Source organism: Oryzias latipes, chromosome 17 (assembly GCF_053564925.1).
Source record: "Oryzias latipes strain Hd-rR chromosome 17, Olatipes_Hd-rR_3.1".
Lineage (NCBI taxonomy): Eukaryota > Metazoa > Chordata > Actinopteri > Beloniformes > Adrianichthyidae > Oryzias > Oryzias latipes.
In genome coordinates, this window is record NC_136253.1 from 36,400,129 (window position 1) to 36,428,018 (window position 27,890).

At 50.2% G+C, this 27,890-nt stretch overlaps 1 protein-coding gene across 5 annotated transcripts in view; it reads right to left on the reverse strand.

The window, feature by feature from the left end:
- Positions 1–164: 164 nt before the first annotated feature.
- LOC101172396 (retinal-specific phospholipid-transporting ATPase ABCA4) overlaps positions 165–27,890 on the reverse strand; it is a 36,728-nt gene continuing 9,002 nt past the window's right edge. For 2 of the 5 annotated variants that reach the window (XM_023964846.2, XM_023964850.2), the window contains 42 exons: positions 27,019–27,256; positions 23,141–23,280; positions 22,933–23,049; positions 21,701–21,898; positions 20,159–20,364; positions 18,508–18,684; positions 17,840–18,062; positions 16,846–17,067; positions 16,504–16,708; positions 16,334–16,426; positions 15,840–16,031; positions 12,462–12,639; positions 12,230–12,361; positions 9,214–9,353; positions 9,002–9,139; positions 8,712–8,893; positions 8,483–8,588; positions 7,920–8,125; positions 7,533–7,587; positions 7,327–7,386; positions 6,907–7,067; positions 6,640–6,764; positions 6,388–6,486; positions 6,009–6,290; positions 5,903–5,935; positions 5,727–5,832; positions 5,585–5,659; positions 5,345–5,514; positions 5,082–5,259; positions 4,879–4,994; positions 4,595–4,742; positions 4,012–4,135; positions 3,789–3,918; positions 3,585–3,702; positions 3,316–3,378; positions 3,099–3,205; positions 1,500–1,641; positions 1,290–1,424; positions 1,102–1,205; positions 942–1,034; positions 614–863; positions 165–542 (listed from right to left, as the gene is read on the reverse strand). In XM_023964846.2, coding sequence (XP_023820614.1) covers positions 432–542; positions 614–863; positions 942–1,034; positions 1,102–1,205; positions 1,290–1,424; positions 1,500–1,641; positions 3,099–3,205; positions 3,316–3,378; positions 3,585–3,702; positions 3,789–3,918; positions 4,012–4,135; positions 4,595–4,742; positions 4,879–4,994; positions 5,082–5,259; positions 5,345–5,514; positions 5,585–5,659; positions 5,727–5,832; positions 5,903–5,935; positions 6,009–6,290; positions 6,388–6,486; positions 6,640–6,764; positions 6,907–7,067; positions 7,327–7,386; positions 7,533–7,587; positions 7,920–8,125; positions 8,483–8,588; positions 8,712–8,893; positions 9,002–9,139; positions 9,214–9,353; positions 12,230–12,361; positions 12,462–12,639; positions 15,840–16,031; positions 16,334–16,426; positions 16,504–16,708; positions 16,846–17,067; positions 17,840–18,062; positions 18,508–18,684; positions 20,159–20,364; positions 21,701–21,898; positions 22,933–23,049; positions 23,141–23,280; positions 27,019–27,256 — 6,078 coding nt within the window. In that variant the 3' untranslated portion in view covers positions 165–431. Of the gene's footprint in view, positions 543–613; positions 864–941; positions 1,035–1,101; positions 1,206–1,289; positions 1,425–1,499; positions 1,642–3,098; positions 3,206–3,315; positions 3,379–3,584; positions 3,703–3,788; positions 3,919–4,011; positions 4,136–4,594; positions 4,743–4,878; positions 4,995–5,081; positions 5,260–5,344; positions 5,515–5,584; positions 5,660–5,726; positions 5,833–5,902; positions 5,936–6,008; positions 6,291–6,387; positions 6,487–6,639; positions 6,765–6,906; positions 7,068–7,326; positions 7,452–7,532; positions 7,588–7,919; positions 8,126–8,482; positions 8,589–8,711; positions 8,894–9,001; positions 9,140–9,213; positions 9,354–12,229; positions 12,362–12,461; positions 12,640–15,839; positions 16,032–16,333; positions 16,427–16,503; positions 16,709–16,845; positions 17,068–17,839; positions 18,063–18,507; positions 18,685–20,158; positions 20,365–21,700; positions 21,899–22,932; positions 23,050–23,140; positions 23,281–27,018; positions 27,257–27,890 lie in introns of those variants that run through there. The other 3 variants (XM_023964848.2, XM_023964849.2, XR_013650736.1) reach the window with 3 other exon arrangements.

The following is a 27,890-nucleotide window of genomic DNA, read 5'->3' on the forward strand; positions in this document are numbered from 1 at the left end:
GCCCGGAGAAAACCCTCAGTCACATGCATGTGGAGAACATGCAAACTGCACACAGACGGAACCCAGCTGGGATTTGAACCAGGGTCTGACCACTGCCCCACCGGAAACTATAGTCACTTTTCCTCTGTGAGGGAAAACGTCACCCTAAGACGAGACAAAACGTATGAAACGCAGCGTAAAACCTTTATTATGCATCAAGTAAATAACAGGAGCAAAAGCAGGAGTAAACATCTGACAGTCTGTCAGAACGGATCAAACTTATCAATAATCATGTAAATCAGTCAAACTGAGTTTCACTTTGACAAAAAATGTGCCTAAGAGTTTTTTCATTCATTCTTCATACATGATGTGGAAATGTAAGCGTCCGTGTGAGCAGAAACATGGAGTTAGGACCGATCCAGCTGCTGTAAAGACCGTAGCTGCTACAACCTTCATCTTTTCCTCTTTGCTGGGGAGATCTTGGTGTCTTTCCTGGCGTTCACCGTTCGTCTGAGGGCATCTTCATCCTCTGCCGTCTGCTGCTTGGCAAAGTTCACAAACACCTGGAGAGCAGACCACAATGTGAGAGACGGTCCCCAGCCCCCCCCCCCAGGCTGTGTTCGGCGGGGGCTACCTGGTCCAGGGTTGTCTGGGACACGGAGTAGTCCTCGATGCTGAGCCTGTCCTTGTTGACCACCACCAGCTGGAAGATCCGGGCCAGCGAGGACGAGGCGATCTGGTACTGCAGCGTGTTGTAGTGCTTCTCCCTCTGGACGCAGCCGGGGAAGGAGGTCTCCATGAAGGTCTCCACGGGCTCCAGCTCGGGGGGCCACCCTGCTTTGGCTGCCTTGATCTTCATGGTAACTACGTAGCCGTCCCCATACCTGCCCCCCACAGACGGACAGAGGGGCGTCAGACGCTTGTGCCGTTTGGAGGAAGCTCACTGCTGGACCAACACTCACTTGTACTTCAGATGCTGGATGGTTCCCAGACACTTGAAGGTCCCGTTGACCATGATGGCGAGCCGGGTGCACAGAGCTTCACACTCTTCCATGCTGGGGGGGCAGCACACGTTACTTTGAGAGAAAAGAGGGAATGTGTTTGTCTGGAGCGTGTGCAGACCTGTGTGACGTCAGCACCACGGCCCGTCCGTCCTGAATGACGCTCATGATGGCGTTCCACAGAAAGCGGCGGGAGTGGGGGTCCATCCCGGTGGTGGGTTCATCCTGAACACACAGAAAGACACCCGTCTGCAGCTGTGGACCCGTCACTGATCCGGTTCGGGAGCTCCTCCCCCTCTGCGGACTCACCAGCAGCACCAGAGCGGGACAGCCGATCATGGCGATGGCGGTGGAGAGCTTGCGCCTGTAGCCTCCGCTGTACGTTCCTGCACAGCGGCTGGCGTACTCTGTCAGGCCCAGCTTTCTGATGCCCCACTCTGCCACCTGCCGCACCAACACAGGACGGAGAACATTGAGGTTTGGTCAAAAGGCAGAGGGAAGCTCCAGAGCTGCACTCACCCTGGGGATCTCCGACTCTGGGACCCCCCGGAGCCGAGCATAAAGGTAGAGATGCTCCATCCCCGTCAGCAGCTCATCAATGGCGTCAAACTGAGGGCAGTAGCCCATGTTCTGGTGAACGTCCAGCATCTGTGTGAGGATGCTGCAGAAGCAAACGGTTTCCAGCCGTCATCTTCAAAATGAAACTAATCTTGAAGTAAATGTCTTAAAAACCTCGTTTGAAGCTTTTCTGAGCAGAATTGGAGCATTCGCTTCCATTGTGACCAGAAAGTTCTTCTATTGGTTTATTACAATAATAATGGATTGGATTTATCGGCACTTTTCCGGACGTTCAAGGCGCTTTCAATGTGTTCACATTGGGGGGCGTGGCCAACAGTCGGCCCCTCTGACCGTCACCGGGACATTCGTACACTAGTGGGGCCACACTGGAGGCAGGGAGGGGGAAGCGTCTCGCTCACGGACAACAACGGTTGGCTGGGGGGAGCGGGGATCGAACTGACAGTACGGGCCCTGGAGGCCCCTGAGCTCCTCTGATCAGGCCTCTTCCTAAAGTCTGAACCAAAATGCACGGCGGGGCCTGTCACCTGACCTGTGGCATGACCTCCCAGAATGCCTCAGGGCCGCAGACTGCTCCTGTTTTTAAGGGAGGTTCTGAAAAGATCTTTTTATTTTGGCTTTTAGCAGAAGTGTAGGATTTGTTTTTTTAACCAATTTTACTTGTTTGTACTATTTTATGATTATGTATCTTTGTGTCATGGTTTTGAGTTTGTTGTCTTGTTTTTCGTCTTAGTTCTTGTTCTGTCTTGTTTTCTGTTTCCTGTTTTATTTTGAAAGGTCCTGTCTTGTCTTGTTTCTTGAGTTTTACTTCCTTTGGTCCCCATCTGCCCTGATCGTGTCCACCTGTGTCTTGTCTGCCCTGTCTGTATTTAAGTCTTGTCTTTGCCTTCCTCCTGTGCTGGTTCATTACCTCTGTTATGGTGTTCATGTCCTGTCTCTTGCCTCGTCCACGTTTCAGGCCTCGCCAAGTAAGTTTTTGTTTTTGTTCTGTGAACCTGCTCTGCAGCGCTTTTTGTTTGTTTTCTTGTATTAAACCCACTAGTCCCTGATCCTCGTGCCTCCGCCTCTGCTTCTGGGTCCAATCGGCTCTCGAGCCACCCGCCATACATGACACTTTGTCTTTCCATGAAAGCGATTATTGTTTGATTTTATTATTTCTATCTTCTTCTACTTTATCTGTATTTCACTGGTTTTTGAAGTTTTCCCTCCACGCACTGACCAGCTGTTCTGGTGGGACGGGGTCGTCGCGGTGGGACACTGGCCGCTCGCTTTGATCAGGCGGTATCCCACGGCAACGACCTCTGTGATGAAGACGAGGTCGGTTTACCAAAATGTCCCCTCCTCACGTCAGCATCAAGCTAGATTTTTTTATTTCTGTTTTGAGTTTTCTTCATGTCAGTTCATGGGGGGGGGGGGGGGGGGGGGGGGGGGTTAATGATTGGATTTGTGGTCAAACTGTAAATCCCTTTTTGTTGCTGCAGCATGAAACGTGCTTTCATGCTGGAACGGACTTGGTCATGTGATCAAAGTGGGCGTGTCTACCTGTAGCCGGCCACAGAGGCGTCTCCAGAGGAAACGTCTGTGTCTCCCGTCAGCATCTTGAAGGTCGTCGTCTTTCCGGCTCCGTTGACTCCCAGAAGACCGAAACACTGACAGGACAAATGCAGGGATGACACTCATGACTGAAGTCCCCCCCCACCGAACCCGACTGAACACTCCACAGAAACGGAGCGTCCATTCTGACATGGGGGTGTCCTACCTCCCCTGCAGGAACCCCCACACAGATGCGGTCCACCGCTGGCCTCTTCCTGCCCACATACGTCTGTGCATGCAAACAGGACGAGAAGATGGAGAGATGTTACAGGAGCCGTGGAAGCTTTTCTCCTCCGACGGTTTGAGCAGATGAAGATTATTTAGTGGTTTTCTGTTCCATCTGCTGGATTCAGGAAAACCACCCGTCCTCCAGCCTCAAACCGGACCTAAGATGGAGACGTGGTGGGGAGGGAGGAGTTACGCAGCAGTCGTCACCTTGGAGAGGTCTCTGATCTGGAGGATGTCCATCTTGCCGCCTCCATCATAAATCCTCTTCCTCTCGGCCGCCACATCCTCATCCTCCTGAATGGGACACTGCTGATGATCTGACAACCTGAACAGACAAACATTTGCTTCTTAAACAGAGCCTTCTATCCAAAGGCTAGACATAAATGTGTTTTCCTGGTCTCCAACCCGCACCAGTGGTCAAAGAAGAACCTGTACTGGATCAGAAGATTCAGGAGGAAGTACACAAAGCCCTCAACTGCCATGAAAGTTAGGTTCTTCCCCAAAAAGTCCCACCGGAAAGGGTCCAACGAGAACTCCTCTCCTGAAACGACACGAGGAGCCATTTGAAGGGTTTGCCTTAAATCTGGTCCAGAAGCACAGGTTGAAGGAGTGAACTGAAGCATGCAGGACTCACCGAAGCGGGCATAAACGTCGGTAACAGCCTGATTCATGGCCATATCTATCAAGCCTCGGCCCAGACAGAAGTGAGGAAACACCAGGAGGCATTTCTTCAGCCACTCATTGAACATCAGCAAAGACTGCAGGCAGAAAACCGGATGTTTGATCAATCACATCTATGCAGTCTCATTCTGGATGTTCAAGCCTGAGACAACATTGTCCTGATGTTTAACTCCTGTTTGTCCTACAGTCAAGCTGTGGAAGCGCTGAGGTTCTGAAGCGTAACGGTTCAGTGAAGCATCCGGAACCATGTGGAAGAATGTTGTGCAACAGACTGTGATGGCATCTGTGTATGTGAGCCATATGGATAAGAAAAAGAATGACCTCAGTCTCCAGGCCACAAGAAATCCCTAATCATTGTTCTCCCACCGCTGTGCTTTACCATCTGTGAGTGACCTTTGTGCTGACCTTTCACAGGTTCAGCATCCCTGTGCTGCAACAGAACTATTGCAGAACATCTGATCTCCAGAAAAGGATTGAAACGTTTTTATTTCCTTTCATTGGTTTTTTTTTTTTTTTTATCATTGACATGAATTTACCCGATTGTTCTCAAAAAGTTCCAGAATGAAGGTGATGGCGCTGCTGTTGATGCCGACAAAGAGGTTGATGCAGGACAGAGACACGTATGCTGTGCTTGGGATGCTGAAAATGTAGGACATGGGGTACATCATGGGGGTCACTGACCACCTGGAGACGGCACAAAAGACAAATTCAGATCCGTCGTCAATACACCAGAGGGACTAAACCGTCAACGGCCTTTCTCTGATCTATGAATGCTGTGCTATCCGCTGGGTGCAGCTGAAGTATCCTTTGAAGGCCGTACCCGTACAGAAGAAGCAGAGCCGCCAGAGCAGGCAGGTTCTTCTGGGACGTGTAACACTTTTTGTCAAACGCCATGAAGATGCCGACCACCATGGCGGTGCTCACAGTGTAATTCATCTGCCAGAAGCAGAGTTCAGACTTAACCATCAGCAAGAACCGCATGTTTCTAAGAATCCTCAATCTCTTCAAATCATTCAGACTCACCATGTCCCAGAAGAAGTTGGCCACCCAGTAAACCAGAGGGCTGACGCCACTGACAAACTGCAGGTGCTTGGCTTTGGTCACTCGCTCCTGGATGAGGTAGAGGACAAAGCTGGCAGGGATGAAGGACATGGCGAAAATAACACAGATGGCCACCACAGCATCCACAGAAGTGGTCAACCTGGACAGGGAATGAATGGAGAAGTCCTCAAAACGGATTTTCCTCCTGAAGGGTCAGAACAAGATCAGACGGATGAAAGACGTACACCGTGACCTCGGAGAGCTGCTCCTTGGTGAGGTTCAGAGGATGGTTGATGGCGGTGATGCCAAACTCCTCGGATCTGTGGGCGGGAGGAAGGAAAGCCCGCAGGATGGCGTTGTTGGCCACGTTCATGTAGGCCACCATGGCGTGCCAGCCTTTGTTGTTGTACCAGACCTGAGGGGGCAAACGTCCAGGAATCTGACGCTTCTCACCAGCAGCTTTCAGAACAACCTGTGGAACTCACCTTGATATTGAACTCACTCTCCATGAATCGTAAGAAAGTCCCAACATCCCTCAGGGTTAGGACGCAGAAGTGACCCTGAGGAAGAAAGGCTGGTTAGAAGCTTCCAGTCCAGCGTGGGCTTTGCAGAGGACCTGCCAGCTACCCCGGTGATGTTGAGGATTTTCCCCAGCTGGTAGAAAACACTCCGGATGTCTTTGGGGTCCACGTCCAGGACGGGGAGCTGTCCTCCTACTGAGAGACCTCCGTATCTGATGAAAGGGGACATGAGAGGTGAGAATGCGACTCCAGAGAAGAATTGGTGAACATGCAGCATCTCACCGTTGCTCGTTCACCCAGTATTTGCTCTTCAGGCTGGGAAGGAAAACTCTGGTTTTTACCACAGACAGACAGACGTTCAGCTGTGAACTCGGAGCGACTCCCTTACCTGGTTCTGATCAGGCTGGGGTAGGTCTTGAGCAGGTAGTCGGAGATGTTCCGGTCTGTCAGGTCCAGAAGGGTGTCTCCTGTGGCCTCCAGTCGTTGGCGGGGTGGGGGCCCCCCAGCACCAGCAGGACAGATGGGCATCATGGTCAGCTTCTTGCTGGAGCTGCACTGGCAGGAGGGTGAGGGGTTCCTGGGGGACCACTCCTGACTGTGGAAGATCTTCATGACCTCAGGTGGAACAATAGGCTCCTCCCACTCCGATATGCTGTTATTGCAGGTCATCCTGGAGGAAGACGAGTAAATAAAGAGCCCTTGAAATGATTCCCCTCTGGATGAGAATCTGTTCGTTGAGGAACTTTGCTGCTGGTTCTGATACTTGCCCCAGAGGCTCCCCCTGCATGCACCGTGTCCCAAAACCGGGCCAGGCCAACAGCCGTTCTATGAAATGCTTCATTTTGGGGTCAAATGGTCGCTCATTGCTGAAAATAGTGGGGGAAAAGTAAAAGTCTGTGGATAATGAGAGGAACTGCTGATATACAGCTGAGGATCTGTCCCTACTTCCAGCAAATATCCCCACTAAACTTCAAAGTGATGATGTGTCAGGTGGGCGTGGTTCAAAGAGGCCCCCTAACCTGAAGAAGGTCATCTGCTGTCCGTACATCCACGGGCTCAGAGTCAGACTGGGATACTCTCCAAACGGAGGAACAATCAAGGTGAAGATCAGAGAGACGAGGACAAAGGTGGCAGGAAGAACGATCTGGAATCACATCAACACATTGATCTCCTGAGCAAACGGAAGACGATTGATCTGAAGCCAGCTTCCACCGTCCCTCAGTGCCATGGGATGACGTTAGTAACAAGTGCTCCATGTTTATTGGACGGCCCATCAGACCCAGTACCTGTGCCAGGAAGTCCTTCTGGCTTCTGGCGGCGTGGTGGAACCTCTTCACCAGCAGAGCGTAGAACTGCGTCAGAACCAGGGAGGCTCCCTTCACCTGCCTGGAGCCTCTTCCCTCGCTGCTGTCGGACGCAGGCGGGCTGCCGTTCACGCCGTTTTGATCTTCACAGGGAAACATCAGTCAGTGGACCAAACTCTGAGGTTCAGCAGCGAGCAGAGAGAACTGGATCTGCAGCTCAGATTCCACACAGCACCACCAAGGCCTGTCTGGGTCAGTGCAAGTGTCAGATGTATGCAAACCGCTCCAAGTCCACCGTTTGTACCAAAGTTAGAGCTCAGAAATGTTTCTGTAGAACCCAACAGGCGTCACATGACTGAGACTTGGAGCAGAACTGAGACGGAAATGACCTGTGACTCTGACCTTCTTCTGCTCCTGCAGCCACTCTGCTGCCGGCGTTCCTCCCCTGTAACATCCACTGTTCTACAGAGGAAACACACTGCAGGATCAGAACCACCAGAACCACAGGCTGCAGCTGCTCTAATGGCCTAGGGGGAGGGAGGGGGCACAGAAAAACAATCTACAGCACAAAGGAATAAAAAAAGCTGAATATCAGGGACGGTCTATACCTGCAGTGGTGGCTTTGCTGGCTGCTTCTCCATCTGCTGTGACCTTCAGGAATATCTGGAAGACAAGAGGATTTCCCCTCAAACCATCCTTTTCTTTGTCTTTCAGCTGCTTCCTTTATTTAGTCCCCTCCATCAAACCCTCTCCTCTGTATCCTCCTGACTCACACCAACCAGCCTCCCCTGCCCTCCTCCTCTAGACCTCCTTCCTGGTAGCTGATTTATAAACACATTCTGATTTTTACAGAAAACTATTAACCATGTGACAAAGTTCCGTCGTGTCCTTCATCCTGACGGTCTAAAGTCTTCCATCTTCACATCTTTAAGCCTTTCCACAGAAAATAATGGTCTCAGAAAAACCTAATTCTGTGAAGCGTAAGCTATCCAAACCTCCTCTAGTGACGTGTCGGAGACTCCGAAGCTGCTCAGGCCCATGTCAGCGAGCGTATCCTCCAGCTCCCTGAAGAGGCTGGCGTAGGCCCGATGCTTGAAGCCTTTGTTGGGAAGCAGATAGGTCAGCTCCTGTCCGATGCTCTCAATGAGCTTGGCTTCTGGGACATGGTGGTGGATCAGGCTGCTGATGCTCTCCACATCGCCTAGGAGGACGACAGCAGGAGCTCTAACCTCATTCACTTTGACTCAAACATAACAAAATGGTTTCAGCACTTAAAAAAAGGCAGAACATCTGCTTCAAACTGCCAAAAACATTCACTTGGAATACATCGTGAAAAGCCTGTAAAACTTTAGGATGGACAAAGCTGGCAGGGATGGTAAAAGGTGATTTTTCTTTCCTTTAACAATTTCTCAGTGATGTCAAATCCTAGAGGATTGTGGGATTTCCCGTAGTTTCACTTGATAAACAGAAAGAACTGCCAGCTGTAATCGTTTAAAAATGAAGCGGAAACAGGAGGGAGATGGAGAAAGCATCCTGGAGGAGACCCCCACCCACTCACCCTCCAGGACCCTGTCCAGCATGTGGGGCTGATGCTGGGACTGGTCTTTGTATCTGGTGCAGATGGAGCATGCGCAGGAGCAGTCAGAGGCGCAGTCGCATTCCTTCTGAAAACCACACAGATAACAGCTTAAACACACTCAACATCAGCCTCATCGATCCTCTGGGGGTCAGGGGGGGCTTTGGGTTCAGATCAAGCATCATCATTCCCTCCAAAAGCAGAGCCTCACCTCCAGCTTCCTCATGTCTTTTATGCGGCGAACCAGAGTGAGATAGAAACCCACGCCAAAGCAGTTTTTGAGGAAAAGCGGGGAGCCGCAGCAGTACAGCTGCCCCTTGGAGATGATGGCGATGCGGTCGCTCAGCAGGTCGGCCTCGTCCATGTGATGGGTGGACAGAAGGACGGTGCGGCCTGGACAAACGCCACGGTTATGAAGTGTCACAGCAGGAACTTGTTTTCCGTTCATCACAGCCTCATTCAAATGTCTGAGAGTTTTTCAGTGAGGCTGCAGCCCCGTACCAGCTCTGTACTTCAGCAGGAGGTCCCAAATGGATCTTCTGGAGTACGGGTCCACTCCAGATGTTGGCTCGTCCAGAATGACCACCTTTGACCCTCCAACAAAGGCCATGGCCACTGACAGCTTCCTCTGCATTCCGCCTGCAGAGGGAAATGAAACTTCCATTTCACAGGATGGAAACCACACTGAGCTCCTCCGTCAGACCTCCACCAACCTGAGAGGTTCTGAGCCTCCTCGTCTCTCTTGTTAGGCAGCCCGAGATCCACCAGCATGTCCTCCACCTCCAGCTTGGCTTCCTCCTCCGTCCGTCCTTTCAGCAGCGAATAAAAGAGGATGTGCTCCTCAACTGTGAGACTGAAGCACAAAGGAGCAGCAGGAGTGAAAAGCCTTGTTCTCCACAGGCCGACCATGTGCTGCTGGACATTGGTGACTACAAACCCCGCCCACCTCCCCAGTCATACATGTCTCCGCCCTGAACCAGCTTAAAGACTTCTGTGCTCAAAGCCACTCCTTCAACCGACCGCTCACCCATCAGACTCACCTCCACCTTCACACTGCGCTGATCCAGAACCTACGCAGCTGCTGGACCCCAGAGCACTCAGGACGGGTTCTTCCAGTACCTACTGAGCGGACTGGAGTCTTCACAGACACTTTAAGCACGTGTCTTGTCCAGGCAGCCGTGCCAACAGGCTTTGAATCCAACGTCACTGAGCCTGAGCTCCACATGCCTGAATGACTGTCATCCTGTAGGATTCCCTAACGACATCATGAAGAGCTTTGAGCGCTTGGTATGAAGGTAAAAATGCTCCAAAAAGCACGCACTTGGAGATTTGCTGTGAGAACTTGCACACCAAAAATCTGCATCTGTGTGTGAAAATCTTCTGCTGTGAACTGACAAATTTCCATTTGCATGTGTTCATTTAGAGTTCCAACTTCAAATCTGGGATTCCAACTGCTCACATGTGCTTCTGCGTGAAGCTGCTGGGCCAAATGGTGCGCTACAACTGCGCTCTGAATTCTGACACATTCCTTGCGAGAAACATTTGTCAAAACTGATCTGTGTCCGAAAATGGAACTGGGGGGGGAGAGAGGGTAAGAGGAGGCGGAGTCAGCAAATCAGAGTGCAGGACTCGGAGAACTCGGTAAAGTTAGAAAGGTCTTCACAGATTCGGACTTCCTGCTTCAATAACTCTTCTGATAAACGTTCAAATGTGACAGCAAGTCTCTCAATAATTTTGTATTAACACAGAGAGTGAACTAAAAATGCATTTCTAAAGAAAAAAACTCTGTTTTTTCCTACATTTTAATGAGAAATGATCTCTTCATGCTTTGAATCCAGACATGCAGCTAGACGGCTGCCAACGGACCGTCAGCAGGAAGATCATCTTTGTTGTAGCTGCACAACAGGGCCTGGGCTATTGAGCAGCTTTATTATAAATCATATGGATTAACTTCTTTTGAAATGCAACCTCCGTCTGACCGGCCAGGCCACATGAATCCGACCCGTACGTCATCGATACGCTACAAACGTCATCATTCTGCGTTGAAGTAGGCGGGAACGAGAACGTAAACATCAACCATGGCGGACGATGCTGCTGAGACAGTGGAAGGGAATCGAGGTCACCGATTGGATTCATGTTTGGGGTGACAGCTCTATTCAGGCCAAACTCCAGGGCTCTTATCCCAACCGGGCAATTTTTCAAAACATTTCCAGCTAAATGGCCGAGCGTGGTGTTGAAGCTTCCCAGCGATTACTTTTTTTTTCTCCCATTCCGACCGTGGTCAGAAGCCCGGGGACCCAAGGCGGATCCTCCTCCAGGGTTCACTTCCCCGTTCAGACCCTCAGATTCTTCAGAGCGGGTTAATAAAGTGTCAAAAGCATTTATTCTGGGGGAAACCTTCTTTTATCACCATTCTCCTTCCTCCGTAACACACAACATGAATGCACGCCCCCACTGCCCCCCCGCATTCTCTATCTCGCTGCACGCGCTCTCTCCCGTCTCTTACACACACACACACACACACACACACGCACACGGCTCCAGCACATCCACATCCCCATTCCACAACAGTGGGTCCAGACGATCCTGACTCCAATGCCTTCTTCAAATGAGAAGATTGTTATTGTTCTGCTCCTTTGTGAAAATAGATGTATTAATGCAAAAAGAGCTCAGCTGTTGACAACACTGTTGTTGACATCCATTGCTAACGTTAGCTACTTCCACAAACAAGTGACGTCGTTCACCGTTCAGAACTCTTGTGCGCATGCGGGTCACTTCTGGGTCATTTCACGGTCACAGATCACAAAAGTTTGGATTTAATTAGAAATGTGAACGGCCTTGCAAAAAAATCGGACTTTTTCAAAAAATCGGAATTGAGCATTAAGCCCTGCAGTGTGACCAATAACAATTAGCTGTTAATAGGCTGCTAGACGTTAGAAGGTGGGGAAAGTATGGTCCACTGGGGTTCTGTCCTCTATTCTTGATCACTTAGTTATCATTCTGTTCTCCATGCCTCTGGCTGGTGCAGTGGGATTCATGTGTTGTCCCTCGTTCCCACTCAGGATTATGTGTCATGGTGGAGCTGTGGTGCCATGGTAGATGTAGAGCCCCCTCCTCTACCATATCTGCATGCCTGGATCCAACTCCATCATTAGGTTTGCAGATGATACCACCAGTCTCATGACCAGTCTCATCAGCAACAACAATGACACCTCCAAGGAGGAGGTCCAGCATCTGGCCACTTGGTGCACAGACAATAACCTGCTCTTCAACACCAACAGGTCAAATGAGCTCACTGTGGATTTTAGGAATGAGACAAGAGGCCCACATGACCTCATCCAGGTTAGCGGGGTGGCCGTTAAGCCTGTGTCATCATACAAGTTCCTGGGTAGAGCCTGTCCCGTCTTAGAGGGCTCACCAGCCCCTTTTCTTCTTAAGAAGACTGAAAATATGTTACAGGGACTTCCACCCACTGATGACATTCAAGGTAACGCTGTCTGTATTCTTTAGGACTCCTCTGACCCCGCCCACAGACTGCTGTCTACCTTCTAACAGATGCTTCCAGTTTCTCAGAACAAGAACCAAATGAGGAACCTTTTCTTGTCTTGTACAAAGATTGGTCATGACAACAAAGTCGACTCTAATCTCATTTCATTTGAATTTGATGTTTGGATGAACATCTGTAACTAGACTGAGGATGTTTTCCCGTGTCGATGTGAGGTGACTTACTGACTGAAGAGGATGTTGTACTGAGGACACATTCCCAGAGAGGTCCGGATGACGTCCATGTCTGTTCTGATGTCTCTGCCGTTGATGAAGGCGGTTCCAGAGGTGGGGGGATACAGCCCGGTCAGGATCGACCTTTTAGACAAAAGTAAACACGGTGGTTGGTTCCGTTTCATTGAAGAACCTTTAAAGGTCCTCAGGAACTATAACCGCCCCCACCCCACCCCCCAGTTACATTGTTGTGGTCTTTCCTGCTCCGTTGTGCCCTAAGAAGGATGTGATCTGCCCCTCATAGAAGTTGATGCTCAGGCAGTTGACGGCTGGACGTGCACTTCCAGCAAACACCTTCACCAGGTCATCAATCTGCACACCCAAAACCAGGCCGGGGGGGTCAGGCTCAAAAAACAGTTGACCTGCAGTTAAAGAAAAAAAATCTAAATTACATCTAAAGTTTTGTGTTAGCACACAGCAGACAACCAATGACAAAGCAACGTCCAGTTTGACCAGCACCCCCCGACCCCCATCTTTGGTTTCTTCTAAACATCCTGATGCCTTCAGGTGTGGTCAGTGTCTGACAGGTGGTTTACAGTCAGACCTGATGTCTCTCTGTCATACCCGTTTGTTCAGCCTGAAATCACCAAAACCAAGAAAAAAAAGTTCTCTTCATTAACAAATTCACTTAGTGGCAGAGAATTCTGAAGCTCTTCAGTGCTTCATGACTCAGAAACCCAGAGCCTAAACCTGCAGTGGAGTCGTCTTCCTAAAGTTTGATTTCATTGGATCCGATCCTCTGACCTAAAGTGGATCCAAACTTCCAGCAGTGAGACTCAGACAGAAATTCCTGCTACTGAACAGTTTTCCAGATTCTCGGATTTCTTCCAGATCTTCAGGTGGAAATGAAATCTGTGTCCAAACAAACTAGTCTTCTTCTTTCTTTAGCAGTCCGTTGATGTCGACGATGACGCGGGGAGGAGCTTGTGCCTATGGCGTATGTGGGAGGACGTCCCAATTGCTGTCTTGAATGTCCTGTCGCAGGTGTCACACCTGTAGGTCCCTTCAGCGGGTGGAGGTGCTGGTTCTAGTCTACGCTGCCTTCTTTTTGACGATAGCTGAACATTTCGTTCCCTGATAGCAGCAGCAGCGCCGGTCACCACCCTCCTCCATGTCACACGGTCTTCAGCTTTTCCCTTCCAGTTGTCATATTCATTTATGTTCTTCAGGTGTCTCTTGAATACGTCTTTAAAGCGTTGTCACGGCGCTCCAACTTTTCTTGATCCTTCTTTCAATTCTCCAACGAAAACAGCTTTTGGTAGTCTGGTGTCTTCCATGCGTGTAACATGCCCCGCCCACCTTAGTTGACATGTGGTGAGCATTTCTTCAACACTCAGCATTTCTGCCCTATTCAGTACCTCAAGGTTTGACACATTATCTTTCCATGAGATGTTCATTAGTTGTCGGAGATGTCTCTGCTGTACTTTATCAAGACTCTTAATGTGGCGTTTGTAGATGGTCCAAGTTTCAGAGCTGTAGAAGTGTTGGCATTATGATTGCTCTGTAGACTTTCATCTTGGTTTTCAGGTGGATTCCTCTCTGGTCCCACAGACGACTTCTCAATTTTCCGAAGGCTGATGCTACAGATTGAATTCTTTTTGATATTTCTGTGTCTATACTTCCACTATTGGAGATAGTACTTCCCAGGTAAGAGAACTTGTCTACTTCAGCCAGTGGAGTACCATTCAGGAGCACTGTTCGTGGGTTCAGTAGAGCACTCGGCTCCCCTCATGGCTCTGGTGCTACGAAAATGGTCATCATCATCATCACACTTCCTTGTAATGATGTAATCCAGTAGAGTTGGGTGCTTGGATCTTGGATGATTCCAGGAGTGGTACCATTTGTCTGGTAAGTTAAAGAATGTATTTGTGATAGCCAGTTCGTGTTCAGAACACTTTGTCAGGAGCATTTTGCCATTTGAATTCATTTTCCCTCTTCCAAATTTTCCCAACGTTTGATGCCATGCTTCATGTTCCTTTCCTACTCTTGCATTAAAGTCTCCTAATAGTATGAGCTTGTCTGCAGCAGGAGTCTTAGAGAGCAAGATGTCTAATGAGCGATAAAAGAGCTCTTTAGCTTCATCGTTGTTGGTCATTGTTGGTGCATAAGCTGAAATCAGTGTGAGATATCTTCTTTGACCAATATGAATTCTTAATGAAATCAAACGGTCGTTCTTTCCAGTTGGTAGTGACTCAAGATCTTTTACAAGTCAATTTGAAATTGCAAAGCCAACCCCTGCTTCTCTTTTTTACCTGATGGTTTGCCAGACCAGTAGAACGTATGAAACTTTTCTCTGAGTTGGCCCTGATTAGAGAAGCGAGTTTCTTGTAATGCTACTATGTCAATCTTGTGGCGTTCCAGTTCACGTGAAATGAGAGCTGTTCTTCTTTCAGGTCAATCATGGTTGTCTAGTAGGGGTCCTGACATTCCATGATGCCAGCACAAGATTAGTGGTTTTTCTACCGCTGTAGTGGATTCCCGCTGACGGCGGTTTGCCAGCCAGGATTGTATGAACGAGCAATTTTTAGTCCACCTTTTCTAGGACCTTCCCTGGACTAGGGCAGGCAGTGCATCCCTAAAAGGGCTGCCTTGTCATTGGAGCAGCTACCTTGCAATGCTGTCGTTCATCAGCAAAAGCACGGCCATCACACTCCAACCGCCTGTGTGCAGAGATCATGCTGCGGCTTCCAGTTCATCAGACCTGCCGGTGTGCCTTCACTCCATGGCCACAGGGCTTTTCCACTCCTCTCCTAGCTTGGGCACAGCTGGGCACAGCTTTCCCAGTACTGCTAGTACCCTCTCTATTGGTAGCAAAAGTACAGAGGCAAGGACGAACCAAGACAGTCTGCACACATGCAGCCAACTGCATCCGATGGCTGAAGCAGGTTCTGCAACACCCTTGGTAGCCGCGTCGGCACTGCGGTGCTGGCTCATCCGCCGTCTAGCCGTTGGGATTCGCATCCTCTTCCGCCATTGTACACCGTTTGCCAGACTTTTGTTTCAGCTGTAACCCTAGGTAGGGGGGCAAGAGGGTGCTATCACTTGCCCAAAGTTAACCCTCAGACTAGTGGAGGGAAGGAGGTGTCTTACTTCTCCATTCTAGACTGGCTCCAAGCAAGATCCAGCCACTGCCCAGAACAAACAAGTCACCAAGAATGAATGTCAAATCCATTCACATGTCAGTTTTCTAAAGTTCACCACGGTTGTTTTTCCATCCAAAGAATCCAAAGGGAACATTCTTAGAACATTCTAGACACTGGATGGTCACATGTCACTTCTATTCATAAAAGTTTAGAAAACATTCTGCTATTAAAATCCTACTTTTTTTTTACTGTTTTTGTTCATCTGGTTTATTGTTTTATGTCAGAGTGAAACAGGATACACTGAAAGACCATAATGTTTGAATCATAAAGTTCATTTTTAGGAAGATTATACCAAAGTGATTTGGAGTTTTATTTATTTTTCTTTCAGAAAGAAAACTCCAGTTTCTGAAGTTAGACTCGTGTTTTCCTTATTTGTCCAGCAGGTGTCCCTGCAGCGTTTCCTGTTTTGGCGTCCTGACCTTCCTGTCCGGCGTCCTGAGCCGCCGCCTCCTCCTGCTGCTGCTGCTTGAGGACCTCCTTCTCCCTCTGCAGGCGCTCTCTCCTGCTTTGGTGTTTGCAGGTCTTCCTGCTGGCTGAGCCGTTGCAGGTCTCCGGAGTGTCTCTGCTCTCCACCTCCTTCTTCTGGTCGTCCAGCTCAGGCTCCTCTGGACCTTCATGACGGCAGAGGATCAACAGGAGACGGTTGGTGATGTTTGGGACATCATTCAGCATTCACTTTCAAAAACTGGATCATGTAGCTTACATTGGTATGACTAGCGTCCAGGAAAAGCAAATCTCTGAGTAATTTAAGGTTGGTCCCCCGATTTTGTTATCTGGGTGGTGAAAGTTGGTTTTGGTATAGAGTCACAGGGTTGACTCTTTACCACCAGGTCACCAATGTGGCGTAAAAGCCAAGTGATGCTCCGCTGTTCACAGGGTTAAGTGAACCCCCGCCGTCCTGTTCTACACTCACCTGCATGGGATGCTTGCATGGTTGTCGGTGCGGGACCCGTCCAGTAGGACGGCAGCAGAGGGAAGTAGAAAGGCCGGCTGATGCCATACTGTCCTGTAGAAGACAAAAACACGCGTCCCAGCTCAGAGTCCCAAACTCATTGAAATCACCATTTCTGCACGAGGACAAACCTGGGAAGACATTGTCCAGGTACCAGGCTAAGACAGCATAGAGGATGGCATCCAACGTCATCATGAAGATGGATGTGAAGAAGGAGTAGGTGTCTTTTTCCAAAGGACTCGTCTGGATGTTGTTCCACTGGAGACCCAGTCCCTGCTCCTCGTACCGGGACAGATACTCAGTACCAAAGCCAAAGGCCACCGGAGACAGCAAGCTCTGGATTATAAACGATAGTATGGGGGTTTGGTTAAAACACAAACCGCCGGTCCACAGTCCACGGTTTAGCTTTACTGTTTGAGCTTCATGTTTGGCCTGCAAATTCAGGCATTCAGAAGAGTGTGACGACAACGCACCGCGGCCAGTTTCATGTTTTTGGTGATCCGGTCCTGCCAGGCGAAGCAGAGGACGTGAGGCAGATAGAGGGTGAAGTAGATGATTCCACTGCAGGCGGCTGCCAGGTTGGCTTTGTTGAAGAAAACGCTCATTAAGAAGCATTGCATGATGGTTGCCACAGTGAACGTCAGCAAGAAGAAAAAGACCAGGACCGGGTCGCTGTAGTTCAGAACCTTCCCACCCTGTTGAAACAGAAAAGAGTGAAGACTTGGTTCCTTGAAGTATTTCCAAAAAGACCTAGTTCCCAGTTTCCCATGAAGGTTTGTAGAACATCCACAGGTCAACTACTAGACCGCTCCATGGGACCAAAGTGGGTGTTGGGATTTGTGCAAGAGCACCACAGTGATGTAATAAGGACGAAGTAAACACTGACGGGTATTTGACCCACCTGGTGGTACTAGGACTTGAACCAGCAACTCATTTTACCAACTATCCTGTTACACCCCTGTCTAGGGGTTTGTAAATGGGTGTAACATAAAGGTAAAAAGGAAAATTAAATTCACCAATGTCTCATAAACTCTCACGGGACCCAGACTGAAATTAAGCTGGAAATTTATTTACAATGAAAAACTCAAAGCTATACAAAAAAAAACAACCAAACCCAGATTACAAGGACCAAAGCCTCTAACAATGTGTGTCAAAATTGCTCTGCTGCTGGTTTTAAAGCTGCCGCTGGAAGTCCTCAGCCAATCAGGTGCTCCGGACACTGTGGCGTCCAATCTGCACACAACTATGGGAGTGAAAGAAAAAGGAAAGGCAGAACCTCCCACTGCAGCAGAAAACCAAAGAAAACAGGTACAGAAAAACTCCTAATATACAAATAAAACAGTATTACGGCCACAGCCGTAACAATCCCCCCACCACAGCCCACCATATTTAACCAAAAACACTGATGGCTGCCAGGAGACGAGTCTTCTCAGTCTCATCCACAGGGGGGCGCCATGTGACCCTCACCATGATGATGGTGGTGAGCAGTGCGGTGCTGACGGTCATCATGATAAAGCTGTCGATGAACCAGGTGTACCACATGACTCCGCTGTCCACCCCCATGGCCTTCAGGGTCTCCCGGAGGCGCAGCTCCTTCTCCAGAACGATGCTCTTCACGGTCATGGACACGGAGTAGATCCAGGCCAGAACCATGAACATGGGGAAGCAGCGGTTCAGCGTGATCATGAAGCTGCAGAGCAGGTCCCACACAGGAGGCGGAGGGTTAGCTTGATGTCAAACAGAACCAACTCAAACACAGACGGTTCCGTCTGGGTCTGCTTTCTGCCCAACAACAACTTCAGAATGAAGCACCAATCCCTACGTAGGACAGGGTCACAAGGTCATTGCTTTCTCTCTACTTCCTCCTCTTTTAGGTGACAAATCGGTTTATTGTTAGAGAACATTTTTAAATTGATTAATCCTGAATTTCAGGAACAAAGAGGCTGATGAGACCTGAACTTGGAAGACTCAAAGACCTCTTTCAATCCCTTTAACATCAGAACACCCCCAAAAATGTATTTTATGATGTGAGATCCTTCAGAAGAAAATCTCTCTTTCACTGAATTGAACTTTAACCGTTTGAACCCTTTTGTTCTGGATTTAGAAAAGACAAACTGGATTTTTCAGAAACTCACAGGTCATCCACGTAACACGGGTACGGCATCTGCTGGATGTAGACGCCGAGCGGCCAGTCGTTGCCCGTGTGGAGCTTGATGATCCCGTGTTCAATCATGTCCTGCAGGTAAGCGAACCCCCCCCATAAGTATCGCTGGTCCTCCACAGGGTCCGCTCTGGGCCCGGGATCCCAGTACCTGTGAGGAGACCATGGCAGGTGAAGGACAAAGGTGGCTGGCTCTTCTAGTGGAGGTAATGTGTTTGATGGGAATTTCAGCGAGTACAGCTTAGAGCCTTGGTCATTTGGACCCAAGCGGGGGGGGGCCCGTATGGGTTCTGTGGGTTTTTGGGTGGTGCGGTGTGTGGGGAGTCGTAGAGAGGAGCGGCTGCACCTTAAGGGACGCCATGAAAGTGGAACGTACCATTGTCGTGGGTGTGGTTAGTGCATGAAGTATTGGTAAGGATAATAGAAGTTCCACGCACTTATGACGTACAGGTGATGCTGTTGTACAGCGTCTGAACGCCACGCTTTAGTCGTTAAGGTGTGAGGACTGACTCCTTACTGACCACACAAATGCTGCACGCACGTGGTGTGCACGTGATCCGTAGGTCTCCATAGGACGCCATAGGACGTCCACACAAACTACACTCTGATTGGCTAATTTCCTCATTTCTCACAGTCAGGCAGCAGCGAGGAGCGTGCACGTTTCACGTGAACAGCTTCTACAGTCTGCAGGATTTGGGGGGTAAAAAGAAATAAAAAATCAGCACGACACGCCTGCGTCTCTCCTGCTGCCCTCTTACGTGTTGTATGCGTGTTCACTAGGACCTGTCGCTGCAGCAGAAGTGTAGAACAACAGCTTCACTGAGCGTCCGCCGCCGTGCTCAGCTTTGACCATTTTGCCCCCACAGACTGCCTGTATCGCCAGGAAGGACAGCCGGGACTCAGACAGGTTTTGCTTTGCTTTGTACAAAATGATTCCAATTCCAAAAGCTTTGTTCAATTTTGTAAAACATCCTGCAGACTAAATCTTTTAAGCCTCCTGGACTGCGTGAGCGGTAGTTCTCCTTAAGCGGATGAGCCTGAGTCAGAGCTCTCTTTATCATCTGATTATTCACTGGCTCAGAGGCAGGAGGCTCCCTTAAAGCCCGCTGGGGCAGAGCTGCTATGCAAGGCACTAACCTGTAACCCCAGGAACAGTGTGGGGGTGCATGTCTTGCCCAAGGGCAGGGAGGGTGGGAACCAAACCTGCCATCTTGTGGTCAGAGGTCTGACCGTTCCACCTCTGCACCACAGCTGGCCCATGTCTACATGTCAGCTTGGACAGAGAGGCGGAGCTCTGATCAAAGAGTAGCAGGTTCAGTTCCTGTCACCCCAACAGAAGTGGTCACGGTGGAAGGTTTGAGTGAAGACTGTCCTTCATCCAGGATGGTTCCAGAAGACGTGAAATGTCTTCAACTTATCCAGAAAATGCATTCTAAAACTGAGGAATGAGATAAATCTGGATGAATGACTTGATCAGAGCAGAACCAACATGGGAAAGGTCCACCAGGACTGGAAGAGCACCGAGGCCTGGTTTTGTCTTTGTGTACTTTGAAATCAGAGGATGTCGTTTCAAACGTGTAGCTGTTGAAAACTGTCCAAAAAAAAGACTGAGGGAGCGTCCGCACCTGTCCTTGATCTTGTTGGTCCGCTCCACGGCGTCCACATCCATGCGGATCTTGTATCGGACATGTGGGGGAACGCTGGAGGTCCAGGGTAACATGTCCATGAAGACCACTCCAGCCCAAAACTTGTTCTCCTCCAGGAGGTGCAGAGCCTGATGGGTCATTTGGGACTCATCTGTGTAGGCCACAAACTTATCCAGACTGACACACTGAAAAAGAGAGAGGGGGGGGGGGGGGGTAAAAATGGAGAGCCAGTTTGTCCTGAAGATGGGACAGATACTCTTCAGCTTCCTCCTCTTCATCAGAAAAACATTTCAGCTCTGATCCTACGCTGGTGACCGCTGCATCTTTCTTAAACATTATTTTTCTGTAACCCTTCTGCTATCCTAGGAACTTTAACGTTGGGAATGGGTCATCTAGACCCACTAGACCAGGGGTGGGCAATTCCAGGCCTCGAGGGCCGGTGTGTCTGCATGATTTCCAGATACTCTTGCCCTACTCATGGCTGATTACCTGGTTCAGGTGTGTCCAGCCAATCAGAACATGCCAGAGCATGGTATGCTGGAAAACATGCAGGAATGCGGCCCTCAGTGCCCACCTCTGCACTAGACAGAGCTCTGAACCTTTTTTCTTCAATGATTTGTGATCTTCACTGGTGTCCATGGATTACATGAAATCTTTCCACCTTTATCCACCTTTGTCATGGTAGGGAGAACACCTCAATGGAAGGGGGGGTCATTGGATAGCACAAAGGTTAAAGCACTTAAAAACTCAGCGTGACCCTGATCAGATTTGTATTTGCTTGTTTTGTTCCGTTTTGGTGAGATAAAGTCATCTAAATAGCTCCAGAGAAGAGCAAATGTCTGGCGTTCATGGAAGTTCTGGGATTTCCTTTACCTTCTGCTGTCTGCCAGTGGCGGTTTTTCCGATGGACAATGTGAAAACAAACCCTCGCTGACAGACAGCAGTGTGGCACATTACCCATGGGTAAGAAAAAAAATAGCCATTTCCCCCCCTGCAGGTTTTCTAGACTCAAACCGCTCATTTCCTCACAATCTTACTGAATTTTGCGCTTTGGCGGCCCGACATACAAACTAGATCTTAATTATGAATTCAACAATAAAAGTTTTTTACATTTCTGTGATTACTAGAATGAAGTAAATGACAGATTTGTTCTTGTCTGTATGTGGGCGGGGCTGGAAAGGGGGCGTCAAACTGTCCAGGACCTCTGCTGTCTGCAGTAGATACACAACGGATTTGGGGCTGAACACAATAATCTCCTGTAGAAAAACCTCTGGGTCACTTCAAGCAGGAAAATGTTGAAAAGGTGAAAAAGTCACAGAAAAGCGTCATTTCTGCCATCAGAAAAATCAGCTGAAAACGGAGTTTGTCTCCGTTAAGAGTTCAAATCCCGGTGACCATGTGCAGCTCCTCCCTCCCCCCTTCAGGCTGACCCTAATCAGTTCCTTCATGTTACCGCGGGGGGGCAGGACCGGGATCTGGGTGGTGTTTGCTCTCAGGCCTGCAGATCAGAGCAGAACTCACCTCTCCGTATTGGTTGAACATGTTAATGACCTGATCGAGCAGGTGGAAGACGCTTCTCCAGGTGAACCTGGCCGCTCCAGACTCTCCGTCTTCCTCCACTCTGTGGTTCAGAAAGCCAAGAATGTCCTTGGTGCTGAAGTCAGTTTGTGCCAGACGCGTGTCCAAGAAGTGCCTCACTGTGGGGTTAGCCAGAGTGTCCTGCAGGAACCCAAGCAACAGACCAGTGAGGATCCTGGTTCTGGACCTTCTGGACCCAACAGCTGAAAAATGCAGCTCAACATCTGGTCTGGACTCTTGTCTTATCATCGTCATAATTCATAAGAAAGTTTGGGATTTTTCAGGAAAGTCCTTTCAGTCCGACCGCTCATGCAGGAGAGAATGATTTCTTTTAGTTTGGCATGAAGCTTCTCCACAGAAAACCTCCCTAACGGAGCTGACAGGTGGAAGCCGGGGAGGAGGGTGGGGGGGCAAACGCAGCGTAGAGAGGCGGAGAGCGCACACCTGATTCTTAAGCAGGACGTGGAACAGGTGAGTTGATTGGCCTGAACCGCCCAAGGGGAGGAGTCAACAGGTAAGCGCACTGCTGAGCTTCCTTCTGGGGTTTGTTATGAAGTCAAACTTCTTTTCTTTCTCTTCTTTGAAAGTAGATTTTATAATGACTTTGCATGTTTTGAATCTTTGCACTGTTATGTTTTGTGATTTTAATGCATTTTCCTGTTTTGAATCACTTCCTGTGCGACACCTGCCTTCCCTAAAACGTGCTCAGGAAGTGGCTCCAACAGCATCACAGTGTTTGTTGCGGCAAAGCCAAAAGCTCCAGCCTCTTCTGTGCACGAGCATGCACGAGCGTGCACGTGACCCCAGGGGCCTAAAGTCGGTTCTGGTATTGATTAGAACTGATGCTGTTCTTTCCGATGCAAACACGACGATTCTGGATTTTCTGGGTTGTAAAAGCGGATTTCAGTCAGACGTCTTTTTCACTCGTGTTAACTAAATCTGAACAGATCAAAAACATTTTTCTAATATCTGAATCCTTCTTTGTGTGCAGAGACTGGAGCAGGACTGTTCTGGAGAACCGGTTCTTTGGTGTTTGGATGGAACCTCTCCCATCTATGCTGACAGAACCGAGCCACTTCCACTGGAGTCACTGGTGGGTTCTGCAGGGGAACCCCCCCTGACTGCTTTTAGAAGAACCACAGAGTGGGGGAGGGGGGCGTGTCCATGACTCATACCCTGATCATGTTCATCTGGACGCTGTGGTTGAAGAAGTCCTGGAGCTGAGGAGCGAGCTCCTGCCAGGCTTTGGCCATGTTCTGGAGCCTCTCCAGCTGCTCAAAGGTTGTGTTGGCCTGAAAACACAAACACACACCATCACACCGTTTTAGAGGGGCCGCACCACACGTGCAGGACCCCCAGACCCCTCTGAGCAGCAGCACTTACACTCTTTATGATCTTGCGGGCGGCTGGAGCGTCTGGAGTGAAGAGGATCTTCCCCATCAGGAGGGGCTTGACGGCGCTCCACATGATTTTGGTGACGGGGTTGGACTCCAGCGTCTGCATGAGAGCGTTGCAGAACGGAGCTTTGGGAAGCAGAGAGCGGAAAGAGAAGGTCAGACATCATATTAAGATCATGTGCTCCAGCCTGATATCACCGTCCTTCTCTGCTGTCTGTCATTCAAATTCAAACTTTATCTATAAAGCACTTCTCATGGAAAGTAAGAAGTTCAACTTTGTGGGGAAGCCTCCGTGGGAATAACAGGAGCTTCAGCACTCTGTTTCAGTCTGACGAGACAAAAATTCACCAACAAGCCCCGATTTCAGCATTTTACGCCAACACTTGGCCCATTCTGGAATAGGGCAGCATCATCGGGTCGGGTCTGGGGCCGCTGGTCGAACTCAAGGCACAGAAACCGTTTTGACTGTAGCTTTGTCTTCAGATAACCAAAAATGTTAACATTTTTCAATGTCCCAACACTAGAAACACCTTATACGAGGAACATGATGACCGGAGAGACCGACTGCTCATGTCTGTGAAGCTGCTGTGGTCTCCATGCTCACGGCGAACCACCAACCTCTGTGTCATCGCTCCATTGGCTCGGGTTTGAACGGTTTCATTTGGCACATTTGGCTCATTTGTATTTCAGCAAATGCTCGGTTCTCTTCCTGTCATTACTGCTGACTTTTAAATCTGGTCTGGTTTCTCAAAGGTTGTTGAAAATCTGAAAATATGACATTTATTTGGTATATTTATATGAAGATTTTAGATTTTTGTGCACGAATCCGCCTATAAATGGGCTTTAGCCTGTTGGCAAAAGTGTGTGACTAAAATCTCAGATTAGGTTATTGATGAAAACGATTTGTTTGTGGGCAGCGGACATTTCAAAAGGCAAAGCTGTCATTTGAAGATGCAGATGATTGTTCCTGTTTCTTCTCTATGTGGTGTGGAAGTGGTTATCTGACGGTGGGCTAGGGGCATCTTCCTGATTTCGGTGCGTCTGCTTGTGTTGTGAGACAGATGTGAGCGTAGCTGAGGCGTAGCTGAGGCGTGGCTGAGGCGTGGCTGAGGCGGAGCTGAGGCGTAGCTGAGGCGTGGCTGAGGCGTAGCTGAGGCGTGGCTGAGGCGTAGCTGAGGCGTGGCTGAGGCGTAGCTGAGGCGTGGCTGAAGCGTAGCTGAGGCGTAGCTGAAGCGTGGCTGAGGCGGAGCTGAGGCGTGGCTGAGGCGTGTCTGAAGCGTAGCTGAGGCGTGGCTGAGGCGTAGCTGAGGCGTGGCTGAGGCGTAGCTGAGGCGTGGCTGAGGCGTGGCTGAGGCGTAGCTGAGGCGTGGCTGAAGCGTAGCTGAGGCGTGGCTGAAGCGTAGCTGAGGCGTGGCTGAAGCGTAGCTGAGGCGTGGCTGAGGCGGAGCTGAGGCGTAGCTGAGGCTTGGCTGAGGCGTAGCTGAGGCTTGGCTGAGGCGGAGCTGAGGCGGAGCTGAGGCGTGGCTGAGGCATAGCTGAGGCGTGGCTGAAGCGTAGCTGAGGCGTGGCTGAGGCGTAGCTGAGGCGTAGCTGAGGCGTGGCTGAAGCGTAGCTGAGGCGTAGCTGAGGCGTAGCTGAGGTGTGGCTGAAGCGTAGCTGAGGTGTGGCTGAAGCGTAGCTGAGGCGTAGCTGAGGCGTAGCTGAGGCGTAGTTGAGGCGTAGTTGAGGCGTGGCTGAGGCGTAGCTGAGGCGTGGCTGAGGCGTAGCTGAGGCTTGGCTGAGGCGTAGCTGAGGCGTGGCTGAGGCGTAGCTGAGGCGTGGCTGAAGCGTAGCTGAGCCGTGGCTGAGGCGTAGCTGAGGCGTGGCTGAGGCGTAGCTGAGGCGTGGCTGAGGCTTGGCTGAGGCGTGGCTGAGGCGTGGCTGAGGCGGAGCTGAGGTGTGGCTGAAGCGTAGCTGAGGTGTGGCTGAAGCGTAGCTGAGGTGTGGCTGAAGCGTAGCTGAGGTGTGGCTGAAGCGTAGCTGAGGCGTAGCTGAGGCGTAGCTGAGGCGTAGTTGAGGCGTAGTTGAGGCGTGGCTGAAGCGTAGCTGAGCCGTGGCTGAGGCGTAGCTGAGGCGTGGCTGAGGCGTAGCTGAGCCGTGGCTGAAGCGTAGCTGAGGCGTAGCTGAGGTGTGGCTGAAGCGTAGCTGAGGTGTGGCTGAAGCGTAGCTGAGCCGTGGCTGAAGCGTAGCTGAGGCGTAGCTGAGGTGTGGCTGAAGCGGAGCTGAGGCGTGGCTGAGGCGTAGCTGAGGCGTAGCTGAGGCGTGGCTGAGGCGTAGCTGAGGCGTGGCTGAGGCGTAGCTGAGGCTTGGCTGAGGCGTAGCTGAGGCGTGGCTGAGGCGTAGCTGAGGCGTGGCTGAAGCGTAGCTGAGCCGTGGCTGAGGCGTAGCTGAGGTGTGGCTGAGGCGGAGCTGAGGCGTGGCTGAGGCGTGGCTGAGGCGTAGCTGAGGCGTGGCTGAAGCGTAGCTGAGGCGTAGCTGAGGTGTGGCTGAAGCGTGGCTGAGGCGTAGCTGAGGTGTGGCTGAAGCGTAGCTGAGGCGTAGCTGAGGCGTAGCTGAGGTGTGGCTGAAGCGTAGCTGAGGCGTAGCTGAGGCGTAGCTGAGGTGTGGCTGAAGCGTAGCTGAGGTGTGGCTGAAGCGTAGCTGAGGCGTGGCTGAGGCGTAGCTGAGGTGTGGCTGAAGCGTAGCTGAGGCGTAGCTGAGGCGTAGCTGAGGTGTGGCTGAGGCGTAGCTGAGGTGTGGCTGAAGCGTAGCTGAGGCGTAGCTGAGGCGTAGCTGAGGTGTGGCTGAAGCGTAGCTGAGGCGTAGCTGAGGTGTGGCTGAAGCGTAGCTGAGGCGTAGCTGAGGCGTAGCTGAGGCGTGGCTGAGGCGTAGCTGAGGCGTGGCTGAAGCGTAGCTGAGGCGTAGCTGAGGCGTAGCTGAGGTGTGGCTGAAGCGTAGCTGAGGCGTAGCTGAGGCGTAGCTGAGGCGTAGCTGAGGTGTGGCTGAAGCGTAGCTGAGGCGTAGCTGAGGCGTAGCTGAGGTGTGGCTGAAGCGTAGCTGAGGCGTAGCTGAGGCTCTGGCAGTGGTCAGGCACTTTACTGGAGCGGAGGGGGACACGTTCATGGGTGAAATGTCAGGTCCTCTTCGGTTTGGGTGGATTCCATCTGGTTTCCAAAGATCTGGTCTACTTTGAAAGATTGCAAAAGTGTCAACCTGATTAAAGTTGCCGTCTCGTTTGAGTGACATGTTGCAGACTTTACTGTCTGAAGCGGGCAGTTGGAAGCGGATGATGTGCTGTTTATTTTGCTGCTTGATGCTGTGGATGAGGGTCCTTCTTGAGGGTCTCTGATTCCGGGAACTTGAGGACAATTATTGTGGGAAAGGAGGGGTTGTGGTGAGCGAGCTGGCGGGCAGAGGTGCTGATGTCACGGATGAGTGCGCCTTGGCGACAGGAAGTCGGTAAAGCAGACATGGAAGGTCCCACGGTCCCCTTTTCTGATTTCAGGCAAACGGGCTGTTTTGTGGACAAATCTTCCTTTTATTGTTCGTGCTTTTGATGACAGCTGTCATTCAGTGTAGAACGTAAACATGGAACAGAAAACCCCTAGAAATGTGTCAGAGACCAGAGGACATGAAAAGGCTGTACGCTTATCCAGCAGCTCCTCACAAAGCTGCAGAGCTGAAGGTGGACATGGTAGAAAATGCTGTGAAAAGAACCTCTCAGCTCCTCTCAGACAGAGGAACGATATTTTACAGACAGAGGAACACTGGCTCCAGACAGGATTTCCAGACATGGTTCCTCAAAGCAGCAGCACAAACAGAGGAAAAGTTCTGCCCATCACTTACTGGCTGTGTGGTCGTAGACGTAGTCCTGCTTCTTGCTGCCGTTCACCCCCAAAAACACCTTATAGTTGTTGTCTTCGTACCAGTTGAAGGACAGGACACTGGAGCCCCCCCCTTCTGGGTATCCGCAGAGAAGGCTGGACACGCTAGACATCAGCTGGGTGAAGGATGAAGGACCTCCCGCTTGAAAGAACGGAGAGACGGCCTTCAGGAAGTCCTGAGAGCTGTCCCGCTGCATGAGCTGCAAGAAGACAGGAAGACATTTTTATTCTGCTACCATCTGATCCAAAAAAAGTTCTCTCTCCTCAGACACAGGAGGAACGTCTGTCAGAAGAAAGTTCTCTCTCCTCAGGCACAGGAGGAACGTCTGTTGGAAGAACGTTTTCTCTCTTCAGAGACAGAGGAACTTCTGTTAAAAGAAAGTTCTCTCTCCTTAGAAACAGGTAGAACATCTGTTAGAGGAACGTTTCCTCTCCTTAGAGACAGGAGGAACGTCTGTTAGAAGAACATTCAGACAGGAGGAACGTCTGTTAGGAGAACCTTTTCTATCTTCAGAGATAGGAACAACGTCTGTTAGAAAAATGTTCTCTGTCTTTAGGGACAGGAGGAAAGTCTGTTGGAAGAACATTTCGTCTCTCCTTAGAAACAGGAGGAAAGTCTGGGAGAAGAAGGTTTTCTCTCCTTAGAGACAGGAGGAACGTCTGTCAGAAGAATGTTCTCTCTCCTTAGAAACAGGAGGAACGTCTGTTATAAGAACGTTCAGACAGGAGGAACGTCTGTCAGAAGAAGGTTCTCTCTCCTTAGAAACAGGAGGAACGTCTGTCAGAAGAAGGTTCTCTCTCCTTAGAAACAGGAGGAACGTCTGTTAGAACATT